General features: G+C 39.8%; 1 protein-coding gene across 1 annotated transcript in view; it reads left to right on the forward strand.

Moving 5' to 3' along the window:
- The window catches only part of MCM6 (minichromosome maintenance complex component 6), a 37,865-nt gene that overhangs the window by 6,002 nt on the left and 16,692 nt on the right, over nt 1–15,171 (forward strand). The window contains exons 4-8 of the mRNA XM_046018254.1: nt 903–1,152; nt 4,597–4,762; nt 5,258–5,403; nt 6,631–6,781; nt 9,401–9,542. Coding sequence (XP_045874210.1) covers nt 903–1,152; nt 4,597–4,762; nt 5,258–5,403; nt 6,631–6,781; nt 9,401–9,542 — 855 coding nt within the window. The remainder of the gene's footprint in view (nt 1–902; nt 1,153–4,596; nt 4,763–5,257; nt 5,404–6,630; nt 6,782–9,400; nt 9,543–15,171) is intronic.

Raw genomic sequence — 15,171 nt, forward strand, 5'->3', positions numbered from 1 at the left:
AAAATGGGGGGGGCGCCTGGGTGGCTCAGTGGATTAAGCCGCTGCCTTCGGCTCAGGTCATGATCTCAGGGTCCTGGGATCGAGCCCTGCATCAGGCTCTCTGCTCTGCAGGGAGCCTGCTTCCTCCTCTCTCTCTGCCTGCCTCTCTGCCTACTTGTGATCTCTCTCTCTGTCAAATGAATAAATAAAATCTAAAATAAATAAATAAATAAATAATAAAATGGGATGATCTGTTTTATAATTGTAATTTCATTTTTTTTTTTTTTTTTAATTTATTTGACAGACAGAGATCACAAGTAGGCAGAGAGGCAGGCAGAGAGAGGAGGAAGCAGGCTCCCTGCTGAACAGAGAGCCCGATGCGGGGCTCGATCCCAGGACCCTGGGATCATGACCTGAGCCCAAGGCAGAGGCTTAACCCACTGAGCCACCCAGGCGCCCCTGTAATTTCATTTCTTTGGTGTCTTTTTTTTTTTTTTTTTTAAAGATTTTATTTATTTATTTGACAGAGAGAGAGATCACAAGTAGGCAGAGAGGCAGGCAGAGAGAGAGGAGGAAGCAGGCTCCCGCGGAGCAGAGAGCCCGATGCGGGACTCGATCTCAGGACCCTGAGATCATGACCTGAGCCGAAGGCAGCGGCTTAATCCACTGAGCCACCCAGGCGCCCCTCTTTGGTGTCTTTATTTAGTTTTCATATTAATGTTTTTTGCTGTGAATGCATATACTGTCTAATTTAGGGATGGGAACATTGACTAAGTCATTTTTGGAGAAGAGTCCAAAGAATTCCTTCTTGTTTTTTGTTGTTTTTGTTTGTTTTAACATAAATTTATCTTTGAATACCCTCTCATTAAAATGGAAACATTTCTTAGGTTGGAAATGAATATTTATTATCTGTCTTTAAACAGAATTCGAGAACTCACCTCATCCAGAATTGGTTTGCTCACTCGCATCAGTGGGCAGGTGGTACGGACTCATCCCGTTCACCCAGAGCTTGTGAGTGGAACATTCCTGTGTTTGGACTGTCAGACAGTGATCAAGGATGTAGAACAGCAGTTCAAATACACACAGCCGAACATCTGCCGAAATCCAGTTTGTGCCAACAGAAGGAGATTCTTGTTGGATACAAATAAATCAAGATTTGTCGATTTTCAAAAGGTATTTATTAACTTCTGTTTAGTTCAGATTCAGTTTATGGTAATAATTCATCTCTAGGAACTTGCAGTTATCATAAGCTTATTTAGGTGATGTTAGTCTTGGTTTTTATGTAACTGGAGGATCATTATATGTGACTACAGATTTAATCCCAAAACCCCTTTTTTTTTTTTAAACCCGAACCTCTTAATGCAAATTCTAATTACCAATATATAAATGTGTTTTAACCTTTAATAAGTTGGATTGGAAGCACCTTCAGACTGTGACAAAATGTATTTGTCAGAGAATAAATAGTAAACATGATGATAAATAGTAAACATCATGATGATGATGATGATGATGAAGAATGAGAACTAGTGTTAATAAAACTTTGAAGAAGTGGAAACTTGTTGGTTTAAGACCTTACATTGGTGGTTAGAGAGGAGTGCATGAATAAAAGGACAGGCAGAAATGGACATGTTTTTTGATAGCCGTGAAGATTATCATGATTTAAGTAGAGGAGCCAAATTGGAGATCATCTGAGGGATGATTTGGTGTTAGGCATGGAGGTTCTCAGAGCCTTAAAATCTCAGGTTGGGAAATTTGGACCTATTTTGATAAACAAGGGGAATATATTTTCAGGAGATATGAACTTTTTTTTTTTTTTTTAAAGATTTTATTTATTCATTTGACAGAGAGAGAGATCACAAGTAGGCAGAGAGGCAGGCAGAGAGAGAGGAAGGGAAGCAGGCTCCCTGCGGAGCAGAGAGCTCGATGCGGGGCTCGATCCCAGGACCCTGAGATCATGACCTGAGCCGAAGGCAGCGGCTTAATCCACTGAGCCACCCAGGCGCCCCTGAACTTTTCTTTTTTAAAGGAAGATTAATAGGACATTGGTGTGTAGTATATCACAAGAGACTAATAATTAGGCATTGTAATTACATGGGTGAGAGTTGGATAGTAGCAAAAGGATGAAGGTTGTGGGGGGAGGGCCTCTCAGGTCCCCACAGGACTCTCTAACTGTGATAGACATAGAGAAAGAAAAGTTGCAGCACCTCAAACATTCAAGCATGGAGGAATGAGTACCAGACTAAAATAATTAATATTAGCTTCAGTTTTTAGTTCTTACTTACTGTTTTAATATCAATCTGGGATTTAGTTTATATAAAGCATACTCTACCAACAACTCTGGATAAGAGGTACTTAATATTTGAAAAAGAACATATAACAACCAAACACAAGTGTAAATCTGTATTGGGTCTTGGTTTGGAAAAAAACTAACAGTTGTAATAAAGGACATTATTCACAATTGAGGAAATTTAAGAATGGACTAAATAACAGACCTTATGGAATTAAATATTTAATTGTCTTGGTGTGGTTATATCGTGGTTACAAAAGAGATGGTCTTATTCCTAGGGGATGAATCCTAAAGTAGTTAGGGGTGAAGTATCTTGATTTTTATAACATCTTTCAAATACAGTAGAAATATATATGTGTCTAAGTAATACCAACAGTAATGTTGAGGTAGCATGTATAAAGTATGTGAAATTTTTCATAAAGTTTCCCCCCAAAATTTGTAGGAAGATCGAACAGAGCAGAAATTTAACTATATAGTCAGTTTGAGCAAGGAGGAAGACATTTTTTTTTGTTTTGTTTTAAGATTTCATTTTCACTTGAGACAGCACAAGCAAAGGGAGTGGCAGGCAGAAGGAAAAGCAGGCTCCTTGCTGAGCAAGGAGCCCAATGAGCCCAGTGTGGGACTCGATCCCAGGACACTGGGATCATGACCTAAGCTGAAGGCATATGTTTAACTGAGCCACCCAAGAGTCCCAGAAAACCTTTTTTTTTTTTTTTCTCTTAGATTTTTATTGAATTATTTGACAGAGAGACAGCTAGAGAGGGAACACAAGCAGGGCGAGGGGGAGAAACACGCCTCCCACCAAGTAGGGAACTCAAAGCAGTGCTCGATCCCAGGGCCCTGGGATCATGACCTGAGCCGAAGGCAGAGGCTTAATGACTGAGTCACCCAGATGCCCTGCAGGAAACATTTTTTAATGAGAGTAAAAGTGAAGTTTTTATTTTTTTATTATTTATTTATTTATTTTATTTTATTTTATTTTATTATTTTAATTCCAGTGTAGTTAACATAGTATTTAATTAGTTTCAGGTGTGCAATATAGTGATCCAACGGTTCCACATATGAACTCAGTGCTCATCATGTAAGTCTACTGAAGGTGAAGGATTTTTTTGGTTGTTTTAAAGATTTTATTTACGGGGCACCTGGGTGGCTCAGTCATTAAGGGTCTGCCTTCGGCTCAGGTCATGATCCCAGGGTCCTGGGATTGAGCCCCACATGGGTTCCCTGCTCTGTGGGAAGCCTGCTTCTCCCTCTCCCTCTCCTACTCCCCTGCTTGTATTCCTTCTCTTGCTCTCTCTCTCTCTGTCAAATAAATAAACAAAAAAATTTTTTTATAAAAAACCCCAAAAAGATTTTATTTACTCATTTGAGAGAGGGTGAAAGTGAGGGGAGGAACAGAGGGTGAAGAACAGTCTCTGTGCTGAGTGCTACTGAGTGCAGAGCCCAATGCGGGGCTCAATCTTGTGACCCTGAGCTCAGGACCTGAGCTCAAATCAAGAGTCGGACACTTAACCAACTGAACCACCCAGGCACTCCTAAAGGTGAAGGTTTTTTTGTTTATGTTTTTGTTTTTATTTTTTTTTATGATTTTATTTATTTGACAGAGATTACAAGTAGGCAGAGAGGCAGGCAGAGAGAGAGAGACGGGGAAGCAGGCTCCCTGCTGAGCCCGATGCCTCGATCCCAGGACCCTGGGATCATGACCTGAGCCGAAGGCAGAGCTTTAACCCACTGAGAAACCCAGGCACCCCGTTTTTGTTTTTAAAGATATATTTATTTATTTGAGAGAGAGCACAAGCGTGCACACAGAGGGAGAGGGAGAAGCAGACTCCCTGCTGAGCAGGGAGCCCAATGTAGGACTTGTTCCCAGGGTCCTGGGATCATGAGCTGAAAGCAGATGATACTTAACCGACTGAGCCACCCAGGTGCCTCCAAAGGTGAAGTTTTTAAGTAGGTGTTATCTCTTACCAAACTGGAAGGAGTATTAGGATAGAGAATTTTTTTTTTTTTTTAAAGATTTTATTTATCCACTTGACAGAGAGAGAGATCACAAGTAGGCAGAGAGAGAGGAGGAAGCAGGCTCTCCGCGGAGCAGAAAGCCCGATGCGGGGCTCGATCCCAGGACCCTGAGATCATGACCTGAGCCGAAGGCAGCGGCTTAATCCACTGAGCCACCCAGGCGCCCCAGGATAGAGAATTTTTAAGATGAATTTTGGCCAGTGTCAGAAGTCTGCAAATCGTTAGAGTATGGAATATGTTGATATTTGTGGCATTAATTTAGATTATATGATATTTGAAAAATAATCTCTTCTTCTTGGCCATTGTTACAGGTTCGTATTCAAGAGACTCAAGCAGAGCTTCCTCGAGGGAGTATCCCCCGAAGTTTAGAAGTGATCTTGAGAGCTGAAGCTGTGGAGTCAGCTCAAGCTGGTGACAAGTGTGACTTTACAGGGACTCTCATTGTTGTGCCTGATGTCTCTAAGCTTAGCATACCAGGTCAGTAATCTTTGGCTCAAATCTAACAAATTCTCATTCCCTAAAACTACAGAACATTCAGCTTCTTGAATCTTGTCTTATTTTTGGCTACCCATCAGGGTGAGCAAGGAAGTATGATAAGAACAGAGACAAATTGATTTTGCCTCAAAAAGTACTGTTCTGGGGGTGCCTGGGTGGCTCAGCGGGTTAAAGCCTCTGCCTTCAGCTCGGCGGGTCATGATCCCAGGGTCCTGCGATCGAGCCCCACATCAGGCTCTCTACTCGGCGGGGAGCCTGCTTCCTCCTCTCTCTGCCTACCTCTCTGCCTACTTGTGATCTCTGTCTGTCAAATAAATAAATAAATAAAATCTAAACAAACAAACAAAAAGTACTGTTCTGAAAAATTTCAATGCCTAAATGAAATCTGGATTTATAGGTTTTGTTTATTTAAGGAATTTTGATTCTCAGCACCTTTGATATTTGAACTGTGAAACAAACTCTTGTTTGTTCTTTCAGGAGCACGTGCAGAAACTAATTCCCGTGTAAGTGGTGTTGATGGATATGAGACAGAAGGCATTCGAGGACTCCGGGCTCTTGGTGTTAGGGATCTCTCATACAGGCTAGTCTTTCTTGCCTGCTGTGTTGCACCCACCAACCCAAGGGTGAGTCTTAATAGAATAGCAAAGGTTGAGAAAGACCTCCCTTGAGGCTGCCACAATATAGGCTTCTGAAGCTACTGAGTTTTATCTAGTCAGTGTTATTGGTTGGGTGGGGGGGGGGTGGTTCTTTAGTTTTTGTGTTGGGGTTTTTTGTTTTTAAGATTTTATTTATTTGCAAGAGAGAGAGAGAGCACACACGAGAGAGAAAGCGTGTGTGCAAGTGTGAATGAGCACAAGCTTGGGGGAGCAGTAGGAGAGGGAGAAGCGGACTCCCACTGAGCAGGGAGCCTGCTCAGTCCCAGGATTGTGAGATTGTGACCTGAGCCGAAGGCAGTTGCTTAACCAATTGAGCAACCCAGGTGCCCCTGATTCTTCAGTTTTTGGTTTTTTTTTTAATATTTTATTTATTTGACAGAGAGAAATCACAAGCAGGCAGAGAGGCAGGCAGAGAGAGAGGAGGAAGCAGGCTCCCTGCGGAGCAGAGAGCACGATGCGGGGCCTGATCCCAGGACCCTGAGATCATGACCTGAGCCGAAGGCAGAGGCTCTAACCCACTGAGCCACCCAGGCGCCCCTGATTCTTCAGTTTTAAAACCAAATCTTTTCATGTCTTTCTGACCTTGAGGAAAAACCTGTTTATTTTCATGTTTAAGAGCCTTAAGAACATTGATAAGAGATTATATCCATGGTATAATTTTATTGTTTTTTTGATTACCACAGTTGCTTATCATGCTTCTGGAGAAAGTACAAATAGAAAAATTTAGTGATCTGAAAAGTAAAGTGAGTTTCTGTGAGTGATGGATTCCTGGTATTATAGTTGTATAGAACTTGATTCTGTGTCCTTAGTGGGAAAGCAGTGAGAAAAAGTTTGGAAAATGGTCCAGTATTGGAAGAAAAAGGGTGAATATAATACTCTGTTATTTTATGTTCGTATCGGTGATTAGCATTTTATTATGGCTCATCTCTTGAGCATTCAGATTCATTTAGATAGCAGTTTAAAACAGTGTTAGCTTTTTTGTTTTCAGTTCACTGGACAAATGACAAACTCTTCAGTATCTTGATTAACTTAGGCCTTACTAGTTTGGGGATTTTTTTTTTGAAAACCTTTGTAGTCAACAGACTCTGAATAACCTCCCAGGCTATTTTTTTGTTTGTAGTGAAGCTCTTTATGTTTCACTTTACTTTGACTGTTCCCATGCAAGTATGTTTTCCTTTCTTCTCCACCCCTCAGTTTGGAGGGAAAGAGCTCCGAGATGAGGAACAGTCCGCTGAGAGCATAAAGAACCAAATGACTGTGAAGGAGTGGGAGAAAGTGTTTGAAATGAGTCAGGATAAAAATCTGTACCACAATCTCTGTACCAGCCTGTTCCCTACCATACATGGTAAGAGTTCCTTCCATTTGTGGCATAAACTTGAAATCAAAATGATGATTAAGAAACAGCAAGGAATATTATATTAACTATACTAGAATTTAAATTTTTTTAAAACAGCAATAAGTGATTTCTTGCAGCACATAAATCAGATGAAAAGATTTTTTAGTGGACTTAAAAGGGGTATTAAAGTCATTTACGAAAGGACAGATATTACATTATTCCACTTAAAATGAGGTACCAAGAATAGGCAAGTTCATAAGGACACAAAGTAGAAAGAGGTTGCCTGTGGGGGAAAGGTTACCTGAGGGAAATGGGGAGTTAGGGTTTCATGGATAAAGTTTCTCTTGAGGATAATGAAAAGTTCTGGAGACGGATAAGGGTGTTGGTTATAAAACATAGTGTATTTAATTTTGCTGAATTGTACACTTAAAAATCATAGTAAATTTTATGTATATTTTACCATGATTTTTTAAAAAGAAAAAAGTTCATTTAGGCTTCTTTTCTGGCCTTAGGGTAGAACTGTACTTCAGTATATTTTAATATGTTAGATTAATATGCTGATTTTTTTTTTTTTCCAAGAAGATTTCGTGATTTTTTTGGTTATATGTACTATGTCTGTACCTTAACTGGTATCTTCCTTTATGTTTCCTTGGCTGTTGGTTGCTAGTTACTCACCATCGCTTAATCCCCTTTGTGTGTTGAAGGATATGACTAAATTTTTCCATCTTTAATATTGAGTTGGAGTTATGGCAGGAACTCATAGGGTTATGGGTGTTTGTCTTAGGTATATTTAACTATTTATTTTTTTATTTTTTTAAAGATTTTATTCATTTATTTGACAGGCAGAGATCACAAGGAGGCAGAGAGGCAGGCAGAGAGAGAGGGGGAAGCAGGCTCCCTGCTGAGCAGAGAGCCCGATGCGGAGCTCCATCCCAGGACCCTGGGATCATGACCTGAGCCGAAGGCAGAGGCTTTAACCCACTGAGCCACCCAGGCACTCCGTATTTAACTATTTAAAAGTAACTTTTTTTCTATTTAGATATTTGGCCAATGAAATTGATCTGAAATCCTTTATGTTAATAATCCTTACGGATTTTAGAGTGTCCTCGCTTGAGTAGATGTCCAGATTTTGATCTGCCTCTACTTCCAACCCCCCCAGAAATTAATCTATTGGTGCATAACAAATTACCCCCAAAACTTAGTGGCTTCAAACAACAAATAGTGTCTCATACAGTCTGGGTCAGAATTTGAGAGAAGCTTAGTTGGGTAGTTCTGGCTGAGTGGTTTCCTGCTCAGTCTTCTATGAGGATGCAGCTAGGACTTCAGCTGGGGGCACAGTCATCTGAAAGCTTTACTAGGCTGAAGGACTTACCTGTTAGTTTTAGTTGTTAGTTGGAAGCTCAATTCCTTGCCACATAAATCTCTTCCATAGGGCTGTTTTAGTGTTCTCACAACGCAGCTGGCTTCCTCTAGATCATGCATCCAGGAGAGCAAAGCAGGAAGGAAATAAAATGCTTAGGACCTAGTCAGAATTTACACACCCTCACTTCATCAGTGTGCTGTTTTTTAGAAGCAAGTTATGAAGTCTAGCCACTCCTAAAGAGAGGAAACTTAAGCTCTATTTTCAATACCTCAAAAAATTTGGATACTATTTAAAAATGATGATGCCTCCCAACACACTTGTTTCAAAGATCATAAGTCAGAGAAGTTTTGTTTGTGGAATGGATTTTTTTTTTCTGCTTTTAAGGGGTGGTTTTTGTAAATGTGCCCAGTGCTTAGTTGGTAGAATTCACAAAAAGTCATAATAATTAGCACAGAAAAAGTGGTTTTGTAACAGCACATTTTTAAAGATCCAGTTTTTTTACTGTACATTTCCTTCTTATATTGGATTCATAAACAGCTTGTAGAAGCAGCCATAAATTACATTCAGTATCTTATCTAGTCCATAGCAGTTCATTTATCATGTTTTTATATTCAACACTATTCACTGTTGGTGATGCAAAAGATATAAAACATGGGCTGTTTCCTCAAACTTTTTTTTTTTTAAAGATTTTATTTATTTATTTATCAGAGAGAGAGAGAGAGCATAAGCAGGCAGAGAGGCAGGCAGAAGCAGAGACAGAAGCAGGCTTCCCACTGAGCAAGGAGCCCGATGCGGGACTCGATCCTAAGACCCTGGGATCATGACCTGTGCCAAAGGCAGCGGCTTAACCAACTGAGCCACCCAGGCGCCCCTCCTCAAATTCTTGATAACAACAGCAAGATCTGCTGTTAGAAAGAACTAGCAAGTGCAATGTGCTGTGGTGGACATAGTTTATTTATGGAGTTATTTGAGAAGTACTACATCATAAAAGGCTTTGTGAGGAAGTAGGACTTATAAACAAGGAAAGGCTCCCACGATGGTAAGCATCAGCATTTGTGACATCTGTGGTATAGGTGAGAACATTGGGACAGTGGTTAGGTGGCTTTAAGTTCACAAAGCAAGAACCAAGATTAGACACCAGATATTTTTATTCAGTCTTACACTTCACGTCAGCTCTCTCAGCTCTTGATTGGTAAACATGCCTTGTAGGTTCTTGTGAAATTGTTTAACCTCATATTGAAAAATACCTGGTGTTTTCTTTTTAGGCAATGATGAAGTAAAACGGGGTGTCTTGCTGATGCTCTTTGGTGGTGTTCCAAAGACAACAGGGGAAGGAACCTCTCTTCGAGGGGACATAAATGTTTGTATTGTTGGTGACCCAAGTACAGCTAAGAGCCAGTTTCTCAAGTAAGTGTTTGCCTGAGGTGGTACATTGGAAAAAACAGTGTGTATAGTTTCAAGCTTTCTCTGCTACCAAGAATACAGTCAGTATGCCTTTACTAAAATAGGAGTATAAATTAAGACAGCTGAAAATATATCTTGCTTAGATTAAGTCACCTTAATTTGTTTAACAGAATATGACAACATTTTACAATTTTTTAGAACAGAAAAAAATTGCCTATAATCCCAATCCCATCTAGAATTCTTTTAATCCTTGTATAATGTCTTTGTATAATCTTTGTATAAGTCTTTGAATACATGAATATGTATTTTCATGTTTCTAAATCACAGCATAGATATTTTTAATTTTAATTTGCCCTAAATAATTTTCCATGTTTATTTTCACCGTTTTTTTGTTGGTATACTATAACTTAGCAAAATTATTTTCCTAGTCTGTCTTCATTTATTTTAATGATTATGGATAGCTATACAGTGAACATCATGATTTGTATACATTTTGTTTGTTTGTTTCCCTTGGGAAAATCCCTAAGGATGGGATTGCTGAGACTAAGGATACAAACATTTTTAAGTTTTTTAAATAGGACATGCTTTCCAGTAGCAGTGCAATAAGGATGAGACATGTTGTGGTAACCTTAACAACATGTGTACTATTTTAGCAATATTTGCTTATTTTTTAGAAGCTATAGCAAATACTTGCTTACTTTCAAACTTTTAAGAAACTTAGAGATCAAAGTAATAGCAACTAGTTTTGAAAAACCTGCTGTGTTGGTGCTGTGTATGTATATCCATCTTGTCCTCACAGCACCCACACAGGCTTGTAAAATAATCATCTTTTTGGGGGGAGGCAAACAAAACTTATCTGAAACTTAGTAAATGACCCACTTCTCATAGCTAACACGTGACTGCTGAGCCATAAATATTTGTACTCGGATGTATCGGAATGCAAAGCTTGTGCTCTTCATACTCTATCAAGCTGCTTTTCTTTTATTTGAGAAATTTGTAACGTGGCACTGTTCTAGAACTGAGAACATTTTTAGTTGGCTTGAAATTTTTTAAGTAAATATTATTTTCTTCACGTGTATCAAGGACTAGGCTTTAGATTTGATAATAATAGTCTGTATTGAAAGGAATTCTTCTGGGGTGCGTGGGTGGCTCAACTGATTAAGTGTCTGCCTTAGGCTCAGGTCATGATCCCGGAATCCTGGGATCTAAGCCCTGCATCCACATCCCTGCCCAGCAGAGAGCCTGCCTCTCCCTCTGCCGTGTTCTCTTGCTTTCTCTGTCTGTCAAATAAATAAAATCTTTAAAAGGTGGGCCGGGGGATTCTTCTCTCTTCATTTCCTCTGTTCCCACTTCCTACCTCCCCTCCACCACCACAAAAAGATATGCCACAATGTTGCTGCTGGTAACAGAATTGTATGGTACACAATTATCTTAGAAATAGCCTTTTACGGGCGCCTGGTGGCTCAGTGGGTTAAGCCTCTGCCTTCAGCTCAGGTCATTATCTCAGGGGCCTGGGATTGAGCACCAAATTGGGCTCTCTGCTCAGCGGGGAGCCAGTTTCCCTCTCTCTCTGCCTGCTTTCTGCCTACTTGTGATCTTTGTCTGTCAAAAAAATAAATAAAATCTTTAAATTAAAAAAAAAGAAATAGCCTTTTATATCTAGTGCGGGTTTTTTGCATTTTTATTGCAATATAATTTCCATATCATAAAATTCACCACTTCAAATTATACAATTCAGTGGTTTTAGTATATTCACAGAGTTGTATGACCATCACCAAACTAAGTGTATAACATATTTATTACCCAAAAAGAAATCCTGTACCCTCTAGTAGCCTTCATTCTCCCTGCTGGCTATAGGCAACCACTAATCTATGTTTGTGTCTATCTGGACATTTCCTGTAGATGTAATCATGTACTTTTTGATTCATTGTGACTGGCTGCTTCTACTTAGCATAATGTATTCAAGGTTCAGCCATGTTGGAGCATGCTGGTATTTCATGTCCTCTTATTACCTAATATTCTGTCATATGTATGTACCACACTTAATAATCTTTTTATGAAGAAAAAAAATAAAAAAATAATAATCTTTTTATTAGTTAATGGGCATTTGGATTATTTTTACCTTGGCTTTTATAAGCAATGCTGCTATGAACATTATTAGTATATAAGTTTTTACCTTTTTTTTAATTGTAAAATATACATCACATATACCACTTTAAGCCTTTTTACATGTACATTTCAGTGGCATTAAATACATTCAGATTGTGCAGTCATCACCACCATTCATCTTCAGAACTCCTTCGTCTCCCAAGCTGAAAGTCTGCATTAAAAAAGTAACTTTGGGGGGGGGGGGGAAGTAACTTCGGGCACCTGGGTGGTTCAGTGGGTTAAGCGTATGCCTTTGGCTCAGGTCATGATCTCAGGATCCTGGGATAGAGCCCTGCATCAGGCTCTCTGCTCAGCATGGAGCCTATTCCACCCCGCCTCTGCCTGCCTCTCTGCCCACTTATGATCTCTCTCTGTCAAATAAATAAATAAAAATCTTTAAAAATAGGAAAAAGGATGAGATCCCGGATCATCGAGCTAACATTTTCAGATTTTTCTTTTTTGACAGAGAGAGATCACAAGTAGATAGCGAGGCAGGCAGAGAGAGAGAGAGAGGGAAGCAGGCTCCCTGCTGAGCAGAGAGCCCGATGCGGGACTCGATCCCAGGACCCCAAGATCATGACCTGAGCTGAAGACAGCGGCTTAACCCACTGAGCCACCCAGGCGCCCCTCGAGCTAACATTTTAAATAAATAAACAGTAACTTCACATTCACCCAAGTTCCAGCCCCTAGCAACCACCATCCCACTTTCTGTCTGTAAATTTGATTGTTCTTGGTCCCTCATATACATGGAATCATATACTATCTGTCCTTTTGTGACTGGTTTATTTCACTTAGCATAATATTTAGGGGCCATCCATGTTGTAGAACATCTTGGAATTCCTTTCTTTTACAAAAGTGAATAATAATTGCTTGTATGGATTTACCACCTTTTGTTTTACCTCTTCATCCATTGATGGACATTTGTGAGTAAGACTGCTATGAACATTGATGTGCATGTATCTGTTGAAGTCTCTGCTTGCAATTCTTTGGGATAATTTTAGCTCTTAAAATTTAGGTCCTTGGGGTGCCTGGGTGGCTTAGTTGGTTAAGCATCTACATTCGTCTCAGGTTATGATCCTGAAGTCCTGGGTTCAGCACCACATCAGGCTCTGTGCTCCGTCCATGGGGAGTCTGCTTCTCCATCTCCCTCTGCTCCTGCCCCTACTACTGTTCTATCTCACTCTGTCTCAAATAAATAAACAAATAAATTAGGTCCTTGATCCATTTTGAGTTAATTTTTTACATAGTATGAGGTAGGGGACTTTATTCTTTTGCATGTGGATATCCAGTTGTTTGAATGCCAAGGCTATTCTTTTACCCTGTTGAATTGTTTTTAGCACCTTTGTTGAAAATCAGTTGACTATAAGTATCAGGTTTTATTTCTAGACTCTCAGATATATTTCATAATCTCTATGTCTGTCCTTAGGCCAATACCACACTATCTTGATTACTATAGTTTTGTAGTAAGTTTTAAAATCAGAACTATGAGTCATCCAACTCTTCTTTTTCTAGATTGTTTTGGCTATTTTGGGTACCTTAAGTTTTCACATGAATTCTGTTTCATTTATTTATTTTCTAGTTTGTTTGTTTTAGAGGGAATGCACATGAGTGGCAGGGGGAGGAGCAGAGGGAGAGAGAGAAAGTCCCAAGAAGGCTTCACACCCAGATTGGAGCCCAGTGTGGGGCTCGATCTCACAACCCTGAGATCTTGACCCAAGCTGAAATCAAGAACCAGACACCCAACCAGCTGAGCCACTCAGGCGCCCCCTACATGAATTTTAGGATCCGCTTTGTCAGTTTCTACAAAGAAGCCAGTTGTGATATTAAGAGATTGCATTGGGCGCCTGGGTGGCTCAGTGGGTTAAGCCGCTGCCTTCAGCTCAGGTCATGATCTCAGTGTCCTGGGATCGAGTCCCACATCGGGCTCTCTGCTCAGTGGAGAGCCTGCTTCCCTTCCTCTCTCTCTGCCTACCTCTCTTGTGATTTCTCTCTGTCAAATAAATAAATTAAAAAAAAAAATGTATAAGAGATTGCATTAATCTGTAGATCAATTTGAAGTATATTGTCTTAACAATTTTAAGTCTTTTGATCCATGAACATGGGATATCTTTCCACTTATTTAGGTTTTTAATTTTTTTCAACAGTGTTTTGTAGTGTTCACAGTGTAAGCTAGTGCTTCTTAAATTTGTTCACAAGTATTTTTTTTCATGCTATTGTAGATAGAACCATTTTCTTATTTTCATTTTTGGCTTATTCATTGCAGATGTAAAGAAATACAATAGATTGTGGATCTTTATCTTACAACCTTGCAAGCACTTACTTATTCTGTTTTAGTGGATTCCATAGAGTTTTTTTATCTACAAGGTCATGTTATCTGAAAATAGTGATAGTTATTCTTCCTTTCAAATATAGGTGCCTTTTTTTTTCTTCCCCAGTTGCCCTGGCTAGACTTTTCAGTATAATGTTGCATAGAAATCGCAAGACTGAACATCTGTATCTTGTTCCTGAACTTAGGGAGAAAGAATTCATCCCGTTACCATTAGATGTTAGCTGTGGGTTTTCAAAGATGCCCTTATTAAGTTGTGGGAAATACTCTTCTATTTATAGTTTGTTGACTTTTTATTATAAAAGGTGTTGGATTTTGTCACATGCTTTTTCTGCATCTGTTGAGATCCTTCTTAGCCTTTATTCTGTTGGTACAGCATAGTGCTGATTTTTAGATCTTTTTTTTTTTTAAAGATTCTATTTATTTATTTGACAGACACAGAACACAAGTAGGCAGAGAGGCAGGCAGAGAGAGAGGAGGAAGCAGGCTCCCCACTGAGCAGAGAGCCGGATGTGGGGCTCGATCCCAGGACCCCAGGATCATGACCTGAGCTGAAGGCAGAGGCTTTAACCCACTGAGACACCCAGGCACCCCTGATTTTTAGATCTTAAACCAACCCATTACTTTGGAATAAATGTCAGGTGTAGTTTTGTCTTATTTTGTTTTTTAGATATTTGTTTGTTTGTTTATTTATTTGACAGAGATCACAAGTAGACAGAGAGGAAGAAAAGCAAGCTCCCTATTGAGCAGAGAGCCCGATGTGGGGCTCCATCCCAGGAACTGGGATAATGACCTGAGCCGAAGGCAGAGGCCTTAACCCACTGAGCCACCCAGGCGCCCCTTGTTTTGTTTTTTAAATCTTTTTTTTTTTTTTTTTAAGATTTTGTTTATTTATTTGAGAGAGAGAGAGATCACAATTAGGCAGAGAGGCAGGCAGAGAAAAAGTTGGGGGGGAAGCAGACTCCTCGCTGAACAGAGAGCCCGATGCAGGCCTTGATCCCAGGACCCTAAGATCATGACCTGAGGCGAAGGCAGAGGCTTAACCCACTGAGCCATCCAGATGCCCTCTTTTTTAAGTGCAAGGCCTTCTAACAGATCGTTGTTGTCAAACTTTTTTTTTTTTTTTTTAAGATTTTATTTATTTATTTGACAGATCAC

This window comes from Meles meles, chromosome 9 (genome assembly GCF_922984935.1).
Source record: "Meles meles chromosome 9, mMelMel3.1 paternal haplotype, whole genome shotgun sequence".
Taxonomy (NCBI): Eukaryota; Metazoa; Chordata; class Mammalia; order Carnivora; family Mustelidae; genus Meles; species Meles meles.